At 33.8% G+C, this 17,669-nt stretch overlaps 1 protein-coding gene across 1 annotated transcript in view; it reads left to right on the top strand.

Moving 5' to 3' along the window:
• Positions 1–17,669, top strand: part of LCA5 (lebercilin LCA5) — a 59,494-nt gene that overhangs the window by 12,414 nt on the left and 29,411 nt on the right. Inside the window, exons 2-3 of the mRNA XM_032873209.1 lie at positions 4,862–5,192; positions 9,768–10,297. Coding sequence (XP_032729100.1) covers positions 5,003–5,192; positions 9,768–10,297 — 720 coding nt within the window. The 5' untranslated portion in view covers positions 4,862–5,002. The remainder of the gene's footprint in view (positions 1–4,861; positions 5,193–9,767; positions 10,298–17,669) is intronic.

The following is a 17,669-nucleotide window of genomic DNA, read 5'->3' as shown; positions in this document are numbered from 1 at the left end:
GATTCAAGTATATCTAAAAGAATCTCAGAGGATCTTAGAATTTGAAAAGTCAGGGAGAAAGGATAATTGAAAATGGGAAGGAAGAATAGTTGAAAAACTGTGTAATAGTTATGCCTCCTTTCCTACCCAGTCCCATACACAGTGACTCAGTGTAATAGTCCTTGCCCTTCACCATTCCCTTTCTTTCCCATCAAAAAATATAGAAGCAATTTCTTCAGAAAATCAAAATAAAGACAACCCTAAAAGAGAAGTAGAGTTGCCATGGTGGATATTTGTATCTGAAGATTATCCCTTGTAATTCTAGCTTTTTAGGAGCCCCCTGGAAAATGGCTGATTCTCTGCTATTCATCCTAAAGCAAAGTGTGCATATCAGGAAGCCTTATTTATAAATACCTGCTTTCCATTTATTCTTTTTCTTTCTTTTTCCTTTTTAAAATATCAATGGACAACCAAAAATTACTTTCAAAGAAATAAAATCGTATATAAATGAGAAAAACTGTCACCATGTGAGACGGGAGGTCCTGGATCAGGAGAGACTTTAAAGCAAACAAAATGTCTATTTAGTGTTCTCAGAGGAATGAAAATATATTGCATCAGTAAATCAGGAACAGGATAGTTATTTAAAAAACCAGAACGAGAAAGAATTCTTGGGAATTAAGGTGTTTGCACAAAGTAAATAAAAACACAACAATCCTGGATAGTTAAAAGATAAGTTGAGTGAAAATAGAAATACAGAGAGAACAGTTTGTTTTAGCCAGTAGAAATCTCAAAAAGAATAAATAGGAAAGCCAGTTATCAGAAAAGTAACATAAAAACATTTCTAGTGCTCAAAGGTACTTGTTTCAATATTAAAAGGAAGAGGAAGGTAAAGGGGCGACACAATCAGTGAAAAAAGACTCGCACCTATGCATGTTGTGGGATTGCAGTATAAGAGGAGTTAAAATCCTAAAAACTCCTAGGAAGGAAAAGAAAAAGATAATCTATAAGGGAATGAGAATCAGATACAGATACACATAACTAGAGTGTAAACTCCGTAATGGCAGGGATTTTTGAGGTTGTTGTTTTCATTATGGTTGCATGGTGAGAGCTTAGAAGAAGTATATGTTGGATAAAAGAGAGAGTATAACATCTTCTAAGAACCTCTGAGGGTTTAGAAGACAGTGGAGTAGTGTCTTTAAAGTTCTGAGAGAAAATAACTTAGATGGCAGAACTTAAAAAAACTACCAGATTGGAGGGCAAAATAAAGACCTTCTCAGGCATACAAAGACTCAGAACATTTTTCTCAACCTATTTACCCTTTTTTTTTTGTAATTTAGTTTTATTTTTTCAGTGTTCCAATATTCATTGTTTATACACCACACCCAGTGCTCCATTCAATACATGCCCTCCTTAATACCCACACTAGGCTCACCATCCCGCCACCCCCTCTTCTCCAAAACCCTCAGTTTGTTTTTCAGAGTCACAGTCTCTGATGTCAACCTACTTACCCTTTCTGTAGGAGTTACTTGAGAATATAGACCAGAAAAGTGATGATCAAAACTAATAAAGATGATGACATGAGCTGTTAGAAATGGTGGATTATCCCAGAAGTACTACAAAAATGATTCCAGAATGACAGTGGTACCACAGAGCTACAGAATAATTGGTTTAAATTAGAATTGGAAATAATTGATCTCCAAGAAAAATGTTTTTAAGAGGAGGAAAGAAGTGGAATTCAGGCTACAGATAGAATGACTAGCAAGCTAGGTAAATATTAGTGATATAGGAAGGTTGTTTTTTCTTTTCAGTAAGAAAAAAGGACTATTAGGAATCTGAAGGAAAAAAACTTCCAAACAAGTCATTACATGTTGTAACCATTTAAAAATGAGTCACAAGTTAAATCCTCATCTTACATAGTCTTAAGTTGCTAATTCAAGAAATAGCATAAGCATAAAAGTATAAGCCACTAAAATAGCTATCCCAGGGAGAGGGACTCGAGTAATGGGGCAGTGGATGGTTCCTTTTTTTTTTTTTTTTTTTAAATAAACTATATGCATATATTTGAGGCGTGGATGGGGAAGGGTAATTGCTGGTGCATAGAAGATGAATGGCTGGTAATGTTTTGTGGGATATATCTTTTGCAGTGAACGGTTAGGTGGCACCACTGATTAAGATGGGACAGGTCATAGGGAGCTACTTCTGCTATAGGCATATAAACAAATAATCCTCATTTATACCATATGATCAGCTTTTAATTATATTGTAATTAAAACTGAGTCTTTGACAAGGAATATCAATTTACTGAGCATCTTGTATGTTTGAATTGTAAATGTAATTGATTTTTACTGAATGCTTATGGTGTCATAGTTCTTGAATTAACCTAGTTAACTTGTCCCAGCAGTTCTCCAAGGAAATTACTATTACTATTCCCTTTAAAAATGAGATCATTGAAATTCAGAGAGCCAAACACCATTATGTATAGCTTTTAAAACTTAAGTTAATTAAAATACAACAAAATTAAAAATTAGTCACATTTGCCACATTTCAGGTGCTCAGGTGCTCATATGTGGCCAGTTACCATGCCAGATAGCACAGATTATAAAACATTTCCATTCTCTTTTTTTTTTTTTTTTTTGTCATGATGCAGTCGAAGTTTATGTAAATAAGGACACTATGTGAAGGAAAATACAGAAACCTTGAAATCAGTGCTTATTCTTCTACTTGGGTCAGAGTTTCAGAACGCTGGGCTGTAGATCTTGTCATTATCAATTCAGAGCATACGCTGCTTTCATAAAAGTTCTCCTTTGAGTGCAGCAGGCGCTGACGCCCCATGAAAAAACATTTCCATTCTTGCTGGAAGTTTTATTGGGCAGCCTTGCCCTACAGAACCCCTCCCCCCCTTTTTTTTTTCATTAAGTGTTTAGTTTGTCCTTTTACTTTTTAAAAACATGAAACATTATGTATGTATACAAGTTTGTAATCTTTTTTTTGATAAATGGTAATATACTATAATGTTTTGTCCATATTCCTTAATATTTTGTGGAGATCGCTCTAGACTGCAGAAAGTAAACAGAGGTAGTGCTCATTCCTTTAGTAGCTTCATAGTACAGTACTTCATTATGTGGTTATATTATGTCGCCAGTACCTTATTTATGGTCCTTCTAATTGTTTTAGTCCTCTACCACTATAATACTGCAGTGAACATTAGTACCACTGCCTTGTCTGCATATCTTTTTCCATATAGTACTAGAACCACTATACTTGAAATAATTAATTTTGTCAGTGGGACTTTTTTTCTGAATATTAAATACAATTATTCCAATTAAAAAGATAATCCAGTTTTATTTTATTATAAAATAAAAATTTATAAAGAGAGGAAAAAAACCATCTAAAATTCTTGTGGGCCAAACACTATTTTGGTGTTTATGTATCTCGCACTTCACAAATTTTTTTCAGTTTCTGAGGGAAGAATACTCAGTATTTTCAGTATTTTCTTTTCAATGAATATGTATAGTTGAGACCATATTGTATTCACTAGTTTGAATTTTGTCTTTACCATAGTACTATAAACATCTCCTCTAGTAATAAACTTTTTGTGTTTCTAATAATAGCATGATATTATGCTGTATTGATTTTTACAATATTCTTTTTTTTTTTTTTTTAAGATTTTATTTATTTGTCAGAGAGAGAGGGAAAGAGAGCGAGCACAGGCAGACAGAATGGCAGGCAGAGGCAGAGAGAGAAGCAGGCTCCCCGCCGAGCAAGGAGCCCGATGTGGGACTCGATCCCAGGACGCTGGGATCATGACCTGAGCTGAAGGCAGCCGCTTAACCAACTGAGCCACCCAGGCGTCCCGATTTTTACAATATTCTTAATTATTCTGCAGTTAGACATTTACATTGCTTCCCTTTTTAAAAAAAAATTGTACTGTAGGGGCACCTGGGTGCCACAGTTGGTTGCATGCTCTCTCTTTCTCAAATAAATAAATAAATCTTTAAAAAAGTTGTTCTCTATAACCATTTGTACATAACTTTTCCTCTACTTTTAGGATTCTTTTCTTGTTATTTTAGGCATAGAATTACCGGATCAAAGGTTAAAAGTGCAATTAAAGTTTTAATATATCTTGCCAACTTTCCAAAAATCTTGTGGATCTTTTCTTGATAGGCATTCTAGCAGCATTGAGTGTTATTTTGAAAAAAACTTAGGTAATTGGTAAGTTTAAAAATGGTATCTGAAGTTGAATATTTTTATGTGCCTATCATTTGTATTGCCCACTGTGGGTCTTAATATGTAATTGCCCTTTTAACTTTTGGCCTCTTATTTTTCATATGGGATGGTATGAGTTATTTATATGTAAAGGATGGTAACCATTTTTCTGTCATGTTGCAAATGTTTTTCATTAGGTATTTTAATTTGATTTTTTCCCCATACTTTAGTTTTACACTTTTATGTAGGTTGGTTTTTGTTGTTAGTGTTCCTGTTAGGCTTGCCTTAACCACCACTGCCCCCCCAGAAAAAAAAAATGGTGATTTGGTCATTATACGCCTGTAAAAAATAAGCATTTGTCTTTATTATAAATCTTAAGATTCAGGGGAGTCAAATTCAGTTAACTTTTATTCAAAAAGAATTATATGTTAGGCATTTTACATGTTCTCTGTCTAAGCTCATTCTGTCTTTTCCCCAACAATGTGAAAAATATAGGTGAATCGAATTATAGCTTCTTTTAGAAATTATAAATAGTATACTATTTACTTTTAGTATCTTTAATTGTAATTAACTATAAAACCTATTTCACGAAATATAATGAGTTTCCTTTCCTCTTCCTTAATTGTAGGGGCAAAAGTGTATCTTCTGTTTGCTAATGTTCTAATCTCTACTACAGATACCTAGAGAAAACAAAGTGCAGACATGAATATTATCACCAGGATCTGAAGACTCTAAACACTGCTATTCAGGCTTGTCATGGAGTTTTTGGAGAAAGGAGTTTGTGAAATTATGTGAATAGAGACTATTTTACAAAACCATGGGGGAAAGAGAAAGAAGTCCAGATAATGATCAAGAAAGTAAGGCAGGAAAACACCGTTATTCTTCATCTGATTTTGAAACTACCCCACAGTCTTCTGGCCGGTCTTCGCTGGTCAATTCTTCACCCACAAGTATTAAGGGAAAAAATCCTAAAAGACAAATTTCAGATAGCCAAGTGCATCATCAAGGTAAGCATTCTTTAAGAGTCCGGTGGACCTTGAAGACTCATTTTAAGTGTTTAGGCAAGTTGTATGAATGAAATTTCCATTGCTATATATATATTGATATACACATGGAAATGGGCTGATCGTCGTTTTGAATAAGATGTATTTTTGTATGTATAGTTGTTATATATATAGTTGTATATATAGTGTTATATATAGTTGTTGCCTTTGGTGCTGTGTATTATCCTTTGTTATAATTAAAATCATACTATATACAGAAGAAGGAACTATTAATAAACCTTATTTTGTTCTCTTCTTCCTAAATGAATGTCTTGCTGTTTCTGAGGTACTGTAAAGGCAAAAAAAAAAAAAAAGTCAGAAAATGTTTATCCCTTTTTAAATCTTCACCTCTAAAAAGCAGCAAAAGACATTGCTACAAGGTAGTTAAGGGACATTTTTATAAAACTACTTCCTCTAGGATACACAATGCTTACTGCAAAAGCTCAAATTAAATCTAGAAATGGAATTTGGAACTTGGGACTACCACTTGGTTTTCTGTAAAATTATGTTATAATGGAAACAAGGTTAATTATTAGAAATGATTTGTTTTATTAAAATTTTCCTAGTTTGGATCTACATATTAATACATATTTGACAAGGCAGTGTTCTAGAAATCTCTTCTTCATCTTAATGAATTTTCGGTCAAAAAGCCCCAGATGTACTTAGTAACAAAATATCTAAGGACAACCGTAGAAAAATACACCATAGAAAATTAAGCCAAGGTAAATGAGGTCATTATAGTATGCATTAATGAATGCAGCATTAGGTTAGAATGCTTATATAGAGGTTTTTTAAAAAAAGATTTTATTTATTTATTTATTTGACACAGAGAGAGAGAGAGAGAGAGAGAACGAGAACACAAGCAGGGGGAGTGAGAGAGGGAGAAGCAGGCTTCCCGCTGAGTAGGGAGCCTGATGGGGGGGCTTGATCCCAGAACCCTGGGATCAGGTCCTGAGCCGAAGGCAGATGCTTAATAACTGAGCCACCCAGGCATCCTGCTTATATAGAGATTAGATTGCATGGCAGGGAGGGGTAAAATCGGAAGCCAAAAAGGAAAACGGGACCTTGAAACCTATAATAATATATTGGCTCTCTTTTTCAGGAAATAGTTGGCTATTGAACAGATTTAAGCAGGGGTATAATTAAATTTGCCTTTATAAATTTTTACTTTGGAAAGTAATATTTGCTTTAAATAAATCTGCAAAGAATGTGTTACTTTTGAAAGCAGCCCTCTCGTGGACCTCTGATCTAACTTCCCAGAGATGTCCGTTCTTATAACAATTGGGTGCTTTTTCTTTTTCTTTCTTTTGCCTATGTAGTGCTCAGGGTTTTTGGTCTTTTGCTCCAAATCTGTCTCAGCAAGAACCTCTTGTTTTGATTTTGTGGTTGAATGCATGATCTGATACTAAACTTTTGCTATCTAATTAAGAAAAAACAGACCGTAGGGTTGAACCTTAGAAAGTGCTTGTTTGTTCCTAAGAAATAACATACATATTTGAGGAATTATTGGTATTATTGGTAGGAATACTTTAATTTTTCACTACTTCCCCAGAAGCAGTTTAGGAGGCCACCTAATCAAGGAGTCAGAAATTCTTAAACCTTACATTCTTAAGGAAAATAATTGAGAAAAAGCTTTGAAAAACATTTCCAACATCACCCAGAAAATTTCAGTTATTAATCTTTAATCTGACTTGTTTGTTTTGTCTTCTGAATTAAAATCTGTGGTAATTTGTCTGCCTTAGATCAATCAACAGGACCACACCAGCTATAGTTAAACACTTTAGTGTTTCCTTAAACACTGAATTAGTTTCTTGTTAGGCTGGCAACCACCAGTGTTCTAAGGACAGAACAAATGTGATTAAAATAGCATCTTAAACACTTGAATTCGTGTATTTGCATGTTTGATACCATATTTTTCCTTTTTAATTTTCAGCATATTAAATATTTTTAAAAATAAAATTGTTGCTTTATCAAAAATTATATGCACAATAAAATTTAATAGTTTCATTTATACATGTTTATATATTACATGTTATGTATTGTATTTCATGTTTTGTCAATAGTATAACATCTTAAGTCTTTTATAGATGCATAATTCATCTTTACTACGTGTTTTTTAAAGGAGTCATATTTTAGTTTTATCACCCGAAGCTAGAAACAAAGCAATATTTTCTCACCCTCTTTTTCATAATGACTTAACAAGAAGTAGATGAAGAGTGATACACATGATAGTCAGTCATCTTTTCTCACTCTTACTAGCACTATATTTCATCTTGATAGTTTTAAAAATGAAAATAAAAAAGTAAATGGCAGCTAGGAAATCTTTTTGAGTTCAGGTTAAGTGTACTTTTTATGATCAGTTTGTAGTCATGCTAATAGAATATGCTAAAAATAAATGTTCAGATTTTTAGGATGTGAAAAAGTTGGTTTTGGAAGCCCTTCCTATCTGACTGAACAATCGAAGTAAGGTATTAGTGGAAAATTCTATCCTGATTCTTATATAGGCTTTAACTTTTCAAATAAAATAAGTTTCTATTTGTATTTTGTAATTTGTAATTTTGTTTGCTGAGAAATACAATTTTATACATAAAAATTAGAGATTTGGAATAATTAACATTTGTCTTTATGTATAATCATTTTTATGTGTAAAGTTTCTGTCATTCCAAGAATTGAATACATGGTCTATAAAAGTATATGGGTACCAAAACTGTTAACTCAGTATGTTGGGAAGGAATGAAAATTGAAATGATGGATGCCCCAATTTAAAATTGGAGCAGTGCCGTCCAGGGGAAATATAATGCAAGTCTCAAACACAAGCCACACATGTAATTTTATATTGTCTGATAACCACGTTAAAAAAAGAAAAATAGGTATAATTAATTTTAATAGTATATTTTATTTGACCCAAAATATTCAAAATATTATCTTTTTAAAATGTAGTTAATATAAAACACTGTGTTTAAAACATTACACATTTTTTTGAACAAGTGTTTGAAATTCAGTATGTATTTCAGTTATGGCATATCTCAGTTTGGACTGTCCACATTTCGAATCTCTCGAGCCACATGTGGCTAGTGACTACTACTGTATTGGAAAGTGTAGCTCAAAGTTGTAGGCCTTTCCCCATTTCTTAGTATTACTGCTTCCTTTTGTGTATTCAAACAATTATAGAACTGAAATCCCAAATCAGTACACAGTCAAAACACATTCTTTAGAGTTGTCCATTTTTTAAATGAACTTGTATAATGTAAACTGTAAATATTACCTGTTACTCTTTACTTGGTTTACATAATGGAGTCAAGGTATCCACAGCTGGAGGGAGGATAAGGAAGGGTTGAATTTTCTAGTTTTTCTTTTTTTTTTTTCCCCCCTCTGGAATGCATTTCCTTCTTGGAAAAAAATGCGTCACCTTGGAGATTAAAGTTCATTATTCTCAACTGTGGCAGACTTCCAGATGTCTCTTTTTAAAGGGCAGGTGCTTTGTGTATTGGGGCCTAAGTTTAATGAACTTTTAGTAAAAATAATGACATTCCACAGTCTTATGAAATGTTATTTAATATGTACAATTTAAAGATTTCATATGCCTATATTTTTTAGGGTGTAGGTTTTTGTTTTTATCTTGTTCTCAAATTACTTCAAATGTTTTTGTTTTGAACCTCACACAAAAAGCTCCTGAGCAAGCATTTGAAATAATGCAGTAACATCTGTATTGCTAAAAGTGTTTTTCATTTTCAGTCACTGATAAATGGGATTAAGTTCTTATTACTGACAGAGAATATGTGTGGAGAACTTCCTGTTTTATGTGCATTCTTTGTTTAATCCTCACAACAACCTAGTTATATAGGTGGTGTTATGCTCATTATACGGGTGGGGAAAATAGACCTGGAAAGGTTTAGCTGAATTGCCCAAGGAGTTATTAAGTGGTAAATCAAAGTCCCAAACTCAGATCTTCTCACTGTACAATGTGGTATTGTCTTGTTTCCCCAAATAAAGAAAAAAGAGTTCTAATTAATTTAGAGAAAACATATGTTTCACATTCCAAATTATAATCCCAAATATCTTGGCATAAATTATTTGAATATCCCATTATTTTGTCCAGTGTTTATTACACCCCCTGCTAATGCTCATAATGTCGTGCTTGAATTCTGGCTTGCCATCTTATCTATAAGGTTAAAAATGGTAAAGCCTGATGCTGTTATTTTTTTTAAAGCAATGTAAAAATAATTTCCTATAAGGTTAAAAATGGTAAAGCCTGATGCTGTTATTTTTTTTAAAGCAATGTAAAAATAATTTCCTATAAACTATTGGGGTATCATTTTGATAAGTCCGAATGTTCCCGACCTTTCTTAAGAAAAGATTCTGGACCTGTCTTAATAAAAACATACTGAAACCTCTAAATAAAACCTGATACTTAAATATTGTAAGATCGTTTTTTAAGGAAGAAACTAAAGAATGTTATAGATTCATTTATATTAGAATGAATAAGTAATATTACATTAGTACAGCTTTCACTTTACATCATTACTGTTTCTTTTTTAGCCCCTAGGAAGCCAAGCCCTAAGGGTCCACCAAACAGAAAGGGAGTACGAGTGGGATTTCGCTCCCAGAGCCTCAATAGGGAGCCACTCCGGAAAGATACTGATCTTGTTACAAAACGGGTTCTTTCTGCAAGACTGCTAAAAATCAATGAATTGCAGAATGAAGTAACTGAACTCCAGGTCAAGTTAGCTGAGCTGCTAAAAGAAAATAAGGCTTTGAAAAGGCTTCAGTACAGACAGGAGAAAGCCCTGAATAAGTTTGAAGATACAGAAAATGAAATCTCACAACTTATTGCTCGTCATAACAATGAGATTACAGCACTCAAAGAACGCTTAAGAAAATCTCAAGAGAAAGAACGGGCAACTGAAAAAAGGGTGAAAGATACAGAAGGTGAACTATTTAGGACAAAATTTTCCTTACAGAAACTGAAAAAGATCTCTGAAGCTAGACACCTACCTGAGCGAGATGATTTGGCAAAGAAACTAGTTTCAGCAGAGTTAAAATTAGATGACACCGAGAGAAGAATTAAGGTAAAACTAATACAGCCTCTCATTGTGCTGTTTTGTGTTGGTTTTTCATTGGGTATTTAATGTGCTCTGGTAAGATTGCTTATTGTAGTTCAGTGTATTCTTGGAAATGAAAACTATTTCTTTTAATATTTGTAAAATTATCTTTGAGTAAGATTAGGAAAAAATTAAAATTGTATACTTAAGAGCAAGATAAAAAAAATGTACACGTTAATGGGCCACCTGTTAATGAATGAGTGTTTAATTCCATGAATCTTCATGATTTTGGGGAAATACATTATTTGATTATCTGTTTCTCTAAAATTGAAAATGATACACTAAGAGATATAGTTTATAAAACTGACATTTGGGGGCGTTGTGTAAGAAATGTCACATAAAAAATTCTTTGTTTTTATTTCTTTGAACATTTGTAAAAGACTTTTTGGGGACAGGGCTTACCCTTATTCCTCCAGATAGAAACTAATACGCGAGGTAGGTATAAGAAGAGTCACTAGTCTGAGAATATAGCAGAGTTTTTAAAAAGATACTTTTCTTGGAACAAGTTGAAAAAAAGAGTACTACCCCATGATATTTGCACAAAGAATTTGTATTAGATGCTACCTTATACTTGTGTGTGTGAGTATGTATGTATATATATATATCACATACACGTGGTAAAATTGCATAAAACTAAATACAAAATCAGTGTATATATATATATGTGTGTGTGTGTGTGTGTGTGTGTGTGTGTGTGTACATATGTATATCAAAGAGAAGCCCTGAGTCAGGGCTTATGAAAATCAATGAGTAGTTTGGAAAACAAAGCTGAGGAAAAGTATAGGAATAATGCCTGCTGTGAGAGCTCTCTGAACAAGTGCAAGTCAGAACTACAAATAAATTAACTTTCTGCAAAGTATTAATTAGGTGTTTTTAATATATGGTATGTTATAGTGCTTCTTTGTATAGGATACCATGTTTAGTACACCAGTGCTAAGCCCAGGGGCAGTGGCTTACTAATACTGTGTACATCAATGATTAGAAAAAGTAGCTAACTTACTCTATACAATTAACAATCATTATTCTGTTTCAGTGCACAGAAGGTACCCTATTGTGTAGGCTTTACCAGTAATCAACCCAAACTGCAGAGAAAGCATATGGAAACTTTTTTTTTTAAAGGGCTACTTACCTTGAGGTGGAGTGGGAGTAGGATCTGAAAGCAATTATTGTCACAAAAAACAAAACATTTTAATTAATTTTTATTTTTTATTTTTATTTTATTTCTATTTGTTGTTGTTTTTTAAGGATTTTATTTATTTATGACAGAGATAGCGAGAGAGGGAACACAAGCAGGGGGAACAGCAGGCAAAGGGAGAAGCAGGCCTCCTACTGGGCAGGGAGCCTGAAGGATGCTGGGATCATGACCTGAGCCGAAGGCAGATGCTTAATGACTGAGCCACCCAAGCACCCCATTTCAATTATTTTTAAAGGGGAAATGGAAAATATTCCATATCATGGATTTTTAAAATTGGGAACCACGAGCACAGAATGCTAATAATGATTTTAAAGAAAAAAATACCTCTGTGTATGTATAAAACTAGAGAGAACATGGTGTCGCAGTCTAGACACACACACATATACTGTGGTTCTCTATTATAGCCAATTATGAAGGAGGTTTATGAGTGTTGAGGGGAAGAGGAGAAAAAAGAAAGAGAGGAAAAACAGAAGTCGTTGGATTCTGAGTAATAGATTGAGGTTGATTATGTAGCTGCTCACTTAGCAAGAAAATCATCTGTAGTAAAGTCTTTGAAATAGTTGGTAACTGAATAGTGTCCTCAATTTTTTTTTTTTCTTACTGGGTGTAAAAAAAGTTTTTAACTTTTTATTTTGAGTTAATTATAGATTCATATGCTGTTGTATAAAAATTATATGTAGAGATCCCATATATGCTTCATTCAGTTTCTGCAGTGGTAACATACTGCATAACTGCAATATAATACTGCAACCAGGAAATTGTTTTTGATATAATGATTCAATCCATGAACCTTACTCAGGTTTCACTGGTTTTACATGCATTCATTTGTGTTTGCATGTGTGTATGTGTTTAGTTCTCTGCAGTTTTATCCCATGTGTGGAAAAATTTATGTGACCACCACCAGAATCAAGATGCAGAACAGTTCCATCACAAGGATCCCGAGTTACCAGCTTTTATAGGCACAACTGCCTTATTGCCTTCTCTCTCACCTGTGGCATCCACTAATTTGTTCACTATTTGTATAATTTTGTCATTTTAAGAATGTTATATAAGTGGAATCATGTAGTATTTACCTTTTGAGATGAATAGATTTCATTTTTTTTTTTTCCTTGAGCTCCATCCAAGCTGTATATATCAATAGTGTGTTCCTTTTTTATTCCTGAGTAATATGCTATGGTATGGATATATCATGGAATGTTATGGTACATCCCATTGAAGGACATCAGGGTTGTTATCCAGTTTTTAACTATTAACTAATAATGCTGCTATGACCCTTCATACACAGTTTTTTGTGTGAACATATATATTCATTTTTCTGGGATATATGTCTAAAAGTGCTTGATGGGTTGTATGATAAATGCATTTTTGGTTTTTTAAGAAACACCATTCTCTTTCTTTCTTTCTTTATTTTAAAAGATCTTATTTATTTATTTGACAGAGGGAGAACACAAGTAGGCAGAGAGGCAGGCAGAGAGAAGGGGAAGCAGGCTCCCTGCTGAGCAGAGAGCCCCATGCGGGGCATGATCCCAGGACCCTGAGACTGACCTGAGCCGGAGGCAGAGGCTTAACCCGCTGAACCACCCAGGTGCCCCCACCGTTCTCTTTCTAGAGTGGCATTGCTATTTTACATTTCTACCAGCAATGTATAATTGATCCAGTATCTCTACATCCTTGCCAGCTTTTGATGTTACTATTCTTTTATATTGTAGCCATTCTGGTAGGTGTTTAGTGCTATCTCATGGTTTTAATTTGTATCATTCCTAACGGCTAATGATGTATATCTTTTTGTGTGCTTATTTGCCAACTGTTGATTCTATTCATGTTCATTTAAAAAAATTTTTTTTGGCCCATTTCCTTATTGGCTTGTTGGTGTATTTACTAATTTTTAAAGTTCTTTATATATTCTGATTACAAGTCCTTTGTCAGATATGTGGTTTGCAAATATCTTCTCCCAGTCTGTAGTTGTCTTTTCATCTTCATCACAGGGGCTTTCAGAGGGAAAGTTTTAAATTTTGATGTAATGTAGTTTATCAGATTTTTCTTTTTTGGATAAAGTCTCAGAATTCTTTGTCTATTTCTATCACCCTTTGCCTATAGCCCCCGAGATTTTCTACTGTACTTTTATCCAAAGGTCTTATGGTTTTGTGTTTTACTTTCATGTCCATTTTGAGTTTTTGTATCTGATGTGAGATTCAGGTTGAGGTGTTTTTGTTTTGTTTTGTTTTGTTTTGTTTTGTTTTGTTTTTTTGTCCTTGTTTTGTTTTTTTTTTTTTTCGCCTGTTGTGCCCAGTTACTCCAGTAACCATTTGTTGAAAAGGTACCCTTCTTCTGTTGAATTTGGCACCTTTTTCAAAAATCAGTTGGGCATATTTTTATTGGTCTATTTCTGCATTCTTCAGTCTGTTCTGTTGATCTGTGTGTCTGTCCCCCTGACAATACACACATTCTTCATTATAGGCAAAATAATAAGGTTTAACATTAGGTAGATTGATTTGTCTCGTTATGCTTTATTTTTTAAAAGTTTGGCTATTTTAACTAATCTGGGTCCTCTGCCTTTCCATGTAAACTTTAAGACAAGCTTGTCTTTGTCTACAAACACTTTCCTGGGATTTTAATGGGAAATGCATTAAACATGGATCATTTGTGGAGAATTCCTACTCGAACACAGTATATTCTTCCATTTATTTAGGTCATCTTTCATTTCTTCCATCATCAATTTGTCATTCTTGGGATATAATCCATATAGGTTTTGTTAGATTATACAGAAACATTTTATTTTCTTTAGAACAGTTGTAAATAATCTCAGTTCTTTCTGGATGAGAAAATTATATTTGAACTTGTATTTTCAAATTTCAAAGCTTATTTTTTTGGTAATTATTTTTCACAAGGGGTTATAAATGTTTTATGTACATGAAGGAGTAACTTTTTTTAGAAGTTTATTCTCAGATTTTAGGAGTATTGAGTTAATTACCTACAGGCCTCAGAGTTTGGTTGGGAGATCTAAACTACTTCATTTCTGTTGTGTTTGAAGTTTTATTAGAATTGACATTTAATATGTTATTATGAACCTCCTTTTCTCAAATCAATCTCATTTCAGCTGTCACACGATATACTAGCTCTCTTCTAAATGGAGGAGCCTCGGCAACCCACCTGAGGGTAATTCTCTACTTTCTAGCTTACCTTTTCATACTTCCTAAAGTCTTTGGCCCATTATGTCTAATTTTATCTTTCATAATCTCAGTAATCAACCCAGAATTTGAAATATTTACCATTGAGTTTCTTAATTCAGTGTGAAATTCAGCTTTTGTTTTTGTGCCTCATTCATTTACTCAATTTTATTACTTTATCCAACACTAAAGTTGATCTTTTTTCTTCAAACTCAGTAGGTTATAGTCACTACCATTTATTAGGCAAAGGAGAAATCAAAAAGAAATCTAGAAGCGTAATTGCAGTGTTTCATTTTGCACATTAACTAAAACCCAGGACAGTCCCAAGTATCCCTTAAAATTGCAGTGAAATATTAGTAGTGCTATCTTTTAGTTCTGTGCCACTCTGCTAAGAATGGTGTTTTTTCTTTATCTCATTTGGTGTAGCTTTTTCTTTTAAGAGTCTGCCCTTAAGCTGAAACTTGGAGCAGCTTTGTTAGTTTACAGATTGTCTCATTCCAGGAAGGATTTCCAGCTACTCTCTTACTCCCTTTTTGAGTTACCTTTTCTTCTTAGGGGAGGGACAGAAAGCAGTTTTCAAGGTTACCTATAAATAATTTAGCTGTGAAAAAACTTCCCTCTGAATATTATCCTCTAAGTTGGGTGCAGGCTTAGTTTGTAGGTTGATGGAACTGAGTGAATGCAGTGTCTCTGTGATTTAAGAGCGGGTAGTTCAGAAATGGATACATGATTACTGAAACAAACAGCCCAAGGTATGAACGGAGAAAAGGACCCATGACTGCTGTTTTTCTCTTGTGTGATATGGTCTGCCCATCCTGGACTGGACACCAGGGATGAAGAACTGCTTGATGAGGTTAAATTTGTTGAATTCTATACTAGGGGTAGGCAGCTAAATCAGACTACATATTTCTTTACTTATAGTTGTTTTTGTACTGTTATTTTGACTTTTACATCAGTAAATTTATTGAATAGAGTTTTGTCATGGTAGCAGCCTTGTTTTAATATATTTATTTACTTTAATATTAATAGTTAAATGTATTTTAATGTTTAAATAAAATTATGACAAAGTATAAAGCTGCAAAAAAATGTAGAGGTGTGCTAACTTTTACAGCAAAAAAACATTTTTAGTTCTATAATTCAGTGATTCCCAAAGTTTGTGGTCTTAAGACCTGTTAAATGTTTAAAAATTATTGCAGACCCCCCCCGACCCGGCCTAGGAGCTTTTGTTTATGTGGGTAGGTCTCTTGATATTTACCATTTCAGAAATAAAAACAGAACATTTAAAAATATTTCTTAATCTGCCTAAAAATAATAACTCCTATATGTTATCATAAAATTTTTTCAAGAAAAGTATTTTCTAAACCAGAAATAAATTGGGAGAAGAGTGGCATCGTTCTATATATTTGCAAATTTCTTTAATATCAGGCTTAATAGAGGACAGCTGGGTACTTAGAACTGTTTCTGCATTCAATCTGTTGCAATATGTTATTATGGTTGATAAATATTTTAAAAATGCAGCCTTACACAGATGTCTGTAGGGGTTAGAAATGGAAGAATATTTTAATAGACTTTCCAGATAACTAGATATGCCTCTTTAATACTACATCAAAACTTAGTAAGTGGTATTTATTTCTTAATAGGTTTTTTACAGTGTGATATCTGAAGCCGTAATCAAGGAACTTTTTGTACTGTGTCACATCACTTTTGTACTTGTTCGTTGTGTTAGGCAGATTTTCTGGATGTTGACACTTTTCTTTATATAATATCATAGCCTTTGGAAAATTCCACTTTATGTTCATGACAATGACTGAAAATAGCAAATAATACTGCATTATAAATGTGTTCTGAATTTTCAGACTCCTGAAGGTGTCTAAGGGACCTTTAGGTGACCCTTGTACCACCCTTTGAGAATCGCTGATTTAACATAAGCAGTTCTGGAGTGCCAGGGTGGCTCAGTCGATTAAGCATTCAACTCTTGTTTTTGGCTTAGGTCATGATCTCAGGGTTGTGAGATGGAGCCCTACACACTCTGCACTTAGCAGGGAGTCTGCTTGAGATTCTCTCTCTCCCTCTACCTCTATGCCCCCCTGCCTGCTCACGCTTTCTCTCTCTCAAATAAATAAATATTTAAAAAAAAAAAAAAGCAGTTCTTTATTAGTGGCTTCATTAGTGACTTCCCCAAAATGCAGTTTCTTTCTTTCTTTCTTTTTTAAAAAGATTTTATTTATTTATTTGAGAGAGAGTGAGCATAAGTGGGGGGAGCAGCAGAGGGAGAGGGAGAAGAAGGTTCCCCACTGAGCGAGAAGCCCGGATATGGGGCTCCATCCCAGGACCCCAGGATCATGACCTGAGCCAAAGGCAGAAGTTTAACCAACTGAGCCATCCAGGTGCCCCTAAAAATGCAGTTTCTTTTAATAACTGCCAAACTGCACCATTGCTACTAGGCCTGTGACTGGCCTCCAGTAGGGGCTGAAGGTAAAGTCACCAATTCTGTCCAACCCCTCATAAGAAAGACTTAGAGTTGGGGGTTGCATTCCTGATCTAAGGATGCAGTAGCATATTAGTCATAGATAAGACCAATAAAACAAATACCATGAATTGTAACTATCATAAGAATCCTTAATCATTAAATGAGAAATTATCTACTAAGTTTTGGAAAAGATCATACATGTAATACCATATACATATTATTAAAAGGACCAAGGGTGCACATTTAATATATTAAAAAAATCCAGCTCTATTTTAACATTGAATTGCCACAGACTGAATTACCATGTTAGAAAAACATAAACTATTAACAAGGCTTTCTCTCCCTTTTTAGAAATTTGTAAAGATTTTGGGGAATTATTTGAGTAGCCTGAGTACCATACAGTTGTGAAATAAAGTTTCAAGCCTTTTCTTTTGATAGATTTTCCTGTAAGAGAGTGGCATTCAAATTTCCTTGACCCTAGAGCTGCCCTCAAGTAGCTGTTTCTTG

Source organism: Lontra canadensis, unplaced genomic scaffold, assembly GCF_010015895.1.
Source record: "Lontra canadensis isolate GAN:19392208 unplaced genomic scaffold, GSC_riverotter_1.0 scaffold47, whole genome shotgun sequence".
In the NCBI taxonomy this organism is placed as follows: domain Eukaryota; kingdom Metazoa; phylum Chordata; class Mammalia; order Carnivora; family Mustelidae; genus Lontra; species Lontra canadensis.
Note: the sequence above shows the minus strand (reverse complement) of the source record. Positions and strands in the feature narration are given on the sequence as shown.